Below are 5,897 nucleotides of genomic sequence, written 5' to 3'. Positions count from 1 at the left end.
TCAGTAAACCATAAGAACAATCGATACAAAACTACTTCCAAGCTTTTCAACTTAAAAATATATATTTTTATTATAGAAACTTTAGGATTAAAGAATTAATGTTTTACGATATTAAGGCTTAAACTCAAAAAGATGATTCAATAGAAGAAAACGCTTCAAATAAAGGAAAAATGTTTAAATTCATTTTTTCTTGAACTAAATGTTTTGTTTTGAAAAAACTTTTGATGATATTGTTTTTCATCAAAATCCACTTTCTTTTATTCATTTATTTTATTGTGCAACTGATGTGTTTGATTGACTTTTTAATGTTAGTAAATCGTTTGTGTCATTCTTTTATTTTATTGGACAGACTTGTAGAAAATAGAAAAGCTTTATTCATCCAGAGGGAAACACACTTTTACAACAGCGCAGTTTAAAAAAATAAAGTGCAAGGAAAAAAATATAAATAAAAGAGATAATACAAAATAAAATAAAAAAGATCTTAAAAATATACAATTATTTACAAAATTAGAAATTTATCACTATTAACAAAATACAATAGAATTAAATAAAATAAAAATAAAAACAAAAAAAGTAAAAAAATAAAATAAAACAGACGAGAAGAAAAACACACTACGGATTAGCATCAGGATATTTAAAGTAAAGAGTTAAATATCCTGACACCAGTTGGGATGAAGGACCTTCTATAACGCTCCGTCCTACAATGGGGGGGCCTGAGCCACTGAAGGAGCTGCTCCTCCTCGGTCAGGTGCAGTGGGTGGAGAGTGTTGTCCCTGATGGAGGATAGTCTGGAGAGTGTCCTCCTCTCTCCCACCTCCTCCACCGAGTCCAGCGAGCGGCCCAGGACAGAGCCGGCCCTCGTGACCAGCCTGTTCAGTCTCTTCCTGTCCCGGTCCGTGCTGCCTGCTCCCCAGCAGACCACAGCGTAGTGGATAGCAGAGGCTACCACGGATTCATAGAAAGTCTTTAATAGTGGTCTGCACACTCCGAAGGACCTCAGTCTCCCCAGGAGGTGGAGGCGACTTCGGCCCTTCTTGTACACGGCGTTGATGTGTGTGGACCAGTTCAGTTTATTGTTGAGGTGAACACCCAGGTATTTGAAGCTGTCCACCAGCTCAATGTCCGAGCCCTGGATGCTCACCGGTTGATGTGGTGGGGACTTTTTCCTGAAGTCAATCACCATCTCCCTTGTCTTACCGGTGTTTAAGCAAAGGTAGTTGCTCTCACACCAGTCAACAAAGTCCTTGATGACTGACCTGTACTCCAGCTCGCCCCCCCTAGACACGCAGCCCACAATGGCCGAGTCGTCAGAAAACTTCTGGAGGTGACAGCTGCTGGAGTCATAGGTAAAGTCCGCCGTGTAGAGGGAAAAAGGAAAGGTGACAGCACTGTCCCTTGAGGCACCCCGGTGCTGCAGATGGTCACCTCAGACCTGCAGTCCTGCAGCCTCGCATACTGCGGCCTGTTGGTGAGGTAGTCCATCGTCCATGCTGCCAGCTGTGTCCCAACTCCTGCGTCCTCCATCTTCTTCCTTAGCAGCGCCGGCTGGATGGTGTTGAAAGCACTTGAGAAGTCAAAAAACATGACTCTCACAGTGCTACCGGCGGCTTCCAGATGAGTCAGTGCCCGGTGCTGCAGGTAGATGACGGCGTCATCCACCCCCATCTTTGGCCTGTAGGCGAACTGCAGCGGATCCAACGCAGAGCTCACAGTCGTGTGTAGCTCGCGGAGTACCAGCCTCTCCAAGGTCTTCATCAGATGGGAGGTCAGGGCGACTGGTCTGAAGTGGCTTGGTTCCTTCGCGTGCACCGCCTTGGGAACCGGAACCACACAGGAGGTCTTCGACTGGACCGGGACCTTCTCCAGTTTGAGGCTCAGGTTGAAGATGTGTGTGACCAACTCACAAAGTTGATCAGCACAGTCCCTGAGCAGTCTGGGGCTGAGTCCATCTGGTCCAGCAGCTTTCCTGATCTTCAGTCGCCTTAATTCTCTCCTCACCTGTTCAGATGTAACAGAGAGAGGTGGCTGTGGGGGGTTGGGCAGCTGAAGTAGGGCGTGTTGGGGGGGATAAAGGTGGCTTGGAGGTGAGAACAGTTGGGGGGAGGGGGCTGAAGCAGGGGAAAAACAGCTTTGTGAAGAGTGGGGGGCAGAGATGGAGGGGGGAGGGGGGCCCTGATCAAACCAGTTGAAATACTGGTTAAGTTCAGTGGCCCATCTTTGGTCTCCCCCTGCTGTGGCTCTGGCTCCACTCTGGCCATGACCTGAGATGTTCTTCAGGCCTTTCCACACATCCCTTGTGTTGCCCTGCACCAGTTGCTCCTCCAGTTTCCTCTTGTATTCCTCCTTGGCCATCCTGATCGCCTTCTTGAGCTCTCGCTGGACCTCTTTAAGCTCCTCTCTGCTCCCTGAAGCAAACACCCTCTTCTTCTTGTTCAGCAGAACTTGAAGTTGAGGGGTCACCCATGGCTTGGTGTTGGCAAAGCACCGCACCTTGCGGGTCGGCGTGACGTTGCCCTCACAGGACTTTATGTAATCCGTGGAATGGTCATTGAAGGTGTCGATGTCATCACCATGAGAGAACACGCTCCAGTCTGTAGACTCAAAGCAGTCTCTCAGCCTCTCCTTGGCTTCATCATTCCACATCTTAACAGTTCTTTTCTGTGCAGGCTGTCTCCTCACCATGGGAGTGTATTCAGGTCGCAGACGTATCAGGTTGTGATCAGAGCGGCCGAGGGGGGGCAGGGCGGTGGAGGTATAGGCACCTTTTACATTTGCATACAAAAGGTCCAGAGTCTTGTCCTCCCGGGTGTGGCACTTCACGTATTGTGTGAAGGTGGGAAGAATGGAGGAGAGTGAGGCATGGTTGAAATCCCCGTTAATGAGCAGGAGAGAGTTCGGGTGTTTGAGCTGCAGGTCAGACACTGAGGCGCTCAGCCTCTCGCTCGCTGCGGCTGCGTCCGCAGAGGGAGGAATGTAAACAGTGAACACAATCACATGTGAGAACTCCCTCGGGATGTCATACGGGCGGATGCCCACCGCAACAAACTCTATGTCCTTAGTGCACACTTGTTCTTTAATGGAGACATGAGCGGGATCGCTCCATCTCTCATTAATAAACACCGCCACTCCTCCTCCTCTCCTCTTTCCATCCATGTCCCGGTCCGCACGCACCATCTTGAACCCCTCCAGGGAAACAACAGAGTCTGGGATCTTCTCCGTCAGCCAGGTCTCCGTGAAACATAGAAGGCTGCTCTCCCGGAAATCTCTCTGATGCCGGGTCAGCGCAGCGAGCTCGTCCGTTTTATTCACGATTGAACGTACATTTCCCATGATGATCGATGGAATAAAGGGACGGAACCTACGTTTCTTCTCTTGTTTCATCCGACCTGCTCTGCATCCGCGTCTTTTTCTCTTGATTTCCACGGGAATCGTCCATTCCGCACTGAGAGAGAGAGCGGTGTTGCGCAACCCCAACAGCTGATCCCTTTTGTAAACAATAGACCCGCTGAGCGTGTCTGCCGACGGAGTTCCCAAAAGTGACGAAAATAGCAGAAAACCGTATGCAAAAGTTGTAAAAGTGGTCTCGTTTTGTGCACAACGGCAACAAGATCCGACCACTCTAAAGAAAAAATTAAAAAGACGCCAAAAAAATGGAAAAAGTGTAATAAAAAGTAAGAAGAAAGAGGGAGCTGTTGTAACCAGCTGCTGCTCGTGCGGCGCCATGTAGAGGCTCATGTTCTTCTGTTGAATTATCTGTGAAATCATGGTTTATTCTTGAGATTCTTCTCTTAATGATGATGTTTAAGTGTTTGAACAGTTTATAAAACGCTTGATGTGTCAGTCGTGGATCTTATTCCTGCCGTGATGAGCTTCATTCATGTCGCAGTATGAAGTGATGATGGACTAGAGCTCAGATGATGGAACCCTGGATTCAGGAGATGTTCACCCTCGACATGGTGAAGAGAGAACCACACGTTGAGCTGGAGCGACTTTACTTTCAGCCTGTTTTGAACTGTGGCTCTGATGGAGGTCCAGCTGACAGCAGCACATGCCGAGCGTCTGTAACGGAGACTATTGAGACTTGTCTGGACGAACAACAGCTCCACGTCGGCCTCAGATGGAAGAAGTTCTTCAGGTGGTCACCTGTGGTAGAAGGCAGCTCCAGTCAGCACGATGGAGTAGTCGTTGGTCCACTTGGACGTGTAGTCCCAGGCGTGTTTCAGGGGGTCCCAGAAGTGGCTCCTGGGCGGGTAACCCACGATCCTCTCGGGGAAGCTCCTCCACACCAGGAAGGCGAAGTTGACCTGAACGACAAGAGTCAATCCTGAAGCTCCTCCTTCTCGCCATCGTGTCCACAAACCTCACTGGTCAGCAGAACCGTGTCTTCGTCCAGGCTCAGCACAGCTTCCGTTTCTATGGCAACGTGAGGTAGAAACCGACTGGAGGCCTCCGACACAAACATGAGCCATCGGGGAAAGTCAGGACATGAGCGACACACCTGTCACAGAGAGGACGAGATTCTTACCTTCCGTCTGCCGTCCGTCACCGTGAGAGGAACCGACATGGGCGGAGCTTTCTCACTGTTCCAGATGATGATGATCTGCAGGAATGATGTCGACGTTCAATGACATCCCAGAAAACTCAGGTTATTATTTATTACTCGAGGTTATGTTGGTGTCTCAACCAGAAGGATGTGTCTCGCCTGCAGTTCATACAAAACAGCCAGAATTCTGATTCGCTCTCGTAGAAGAACTCACATTTCTCTGATCCTTAAATCTCTGCATTAGTTTGTTTCAGGATCATTTTAAAATTCTGGTTCTGACTTTCAGATCTTTTCATGGTAAGATTTCATTAATTAATTAATAAAACAAGAATGTTCTGTATGCAACAATATTCAAAAGACTTATATGGAAAAAAATGTATTCAAGAATATATATATATATATATATAGGTACATTTTTAATAATATATATATATATATATATATATATATATATATATATACATATATAATACAAACAAATTTTGGAGAGTTTAAAAATCTGCATCTTTTTTTGCCAATACTGTGTCAATATTATACATTCTTAACGATACACAACACACATACCAAATATCTACACAACTCTTTAAAGCTGACTTCCTGCAGCACACTGACTGACTGACCTGAGAGCAGGACTTGGACCTGGAGACCACCTGCAGCAGCTTCATGATTGGCTGAGACTGAGACACCAGCGGGGAGACGGCGTGGATGACGGCAGTGAATTCCTGACCCGGAGTGACCCCTGGATTTATGAAACAACACAACAGCATTTCTACAACTGACCCTGACACATCTTTGGGGGGGACGCGTGTGTGTACCCAGGCCCAGGTAGTAGAACGGGAAGTGGGCCAGATGTGTGGAGTATTCGGGAAGAACCAGCAGTCCTCCAGGCAGGAAGTTCCACATGTACTTGTTCCTGGACGCGTGAGAAAACACTCGGTCCTTGATGATCTGTGCGGAAAGAAAACTTGAATCAATTTGTTGCTCCACCAGATGGCGCTCTCAGCCGTGAGATGTTTCTCTCTGGAAACATTACTATGAGAACGTTAAGAAGTGAAAGAACCGAGAAAGTGAGGCTTCATGAAGCTTCATCAAGAGTTTTCACTGATTGTTGGTCGATGATGATCAACATGATCTTATCTACTCACACGGTTGAAGTTGTGTCGTTCATTTGTTGTGTCAAATATGTAAACAACCCTTAACAGTCCAGGTCTCTGCTCTTCTGATCCCTCCTGCCTTTATTATTATTAACATTATTTTTAATGTTAATTTTAGTAATTAGGTCAGAATATTTGAATTGTTATTTATGTAAAATTAAGGTCAAATAAACTCCAGTTACTCCAGAAGCAGCTGTGGA

At 46.7% G+C, this 5,897-nt stretch overlaps 1 protein-coding gene across 1 annotated transcript in view; it reads right to left on the bottom strand.

The window, feature by feature from the left end:
* Positions 1 to 4,564, bottom strand: part of LOC148083038 (exostosin-1c-like) — a 5,141-nt gene extending 577 nt beyond the window's left edge. The window contains exons 1-3 of the mRNA XM_087785690.1: positions 4,526 to 4,564; positions 4,361 to 4,447; positions 4,144 to 4,304 (exon numbers count right to left, since the gene is read on the bottom strand). Coding sequence (XP_087641816.1) covers positions 4,144 to 4,304; positions 4,361 to 4,447; positions 4,526 to 4,564 — 287 coding nt within the window. The remainder of the gene's footprint in view (positions 1 to 4,143; positions 4,305 to 4,360; positions 4,448 to 4,525) is intronic.
* Positions 4,565 to 5,897: the final 1,333 nt, after the last annotated feature.

This window comes from Callionymus lyra, chromosome 3 (assembly GCF_982586985.1).
Source record: "Callionymus lyra chromosome 3, fCalLyr1.hap1.1, whole genome shotgun sequence".
NCBI classification, from domain to species: domain Eukaryota; kingdom Metazoa; phylum Chordata; class Actinopteri; order Syngnathiformes; family Callionymidae; genus Callionymus; species Callionymus lyra.
Note: the sequence above shows the minus strand (reverse complement) of the source record. Positions and strands in the feature narration are given on the sequence as shown.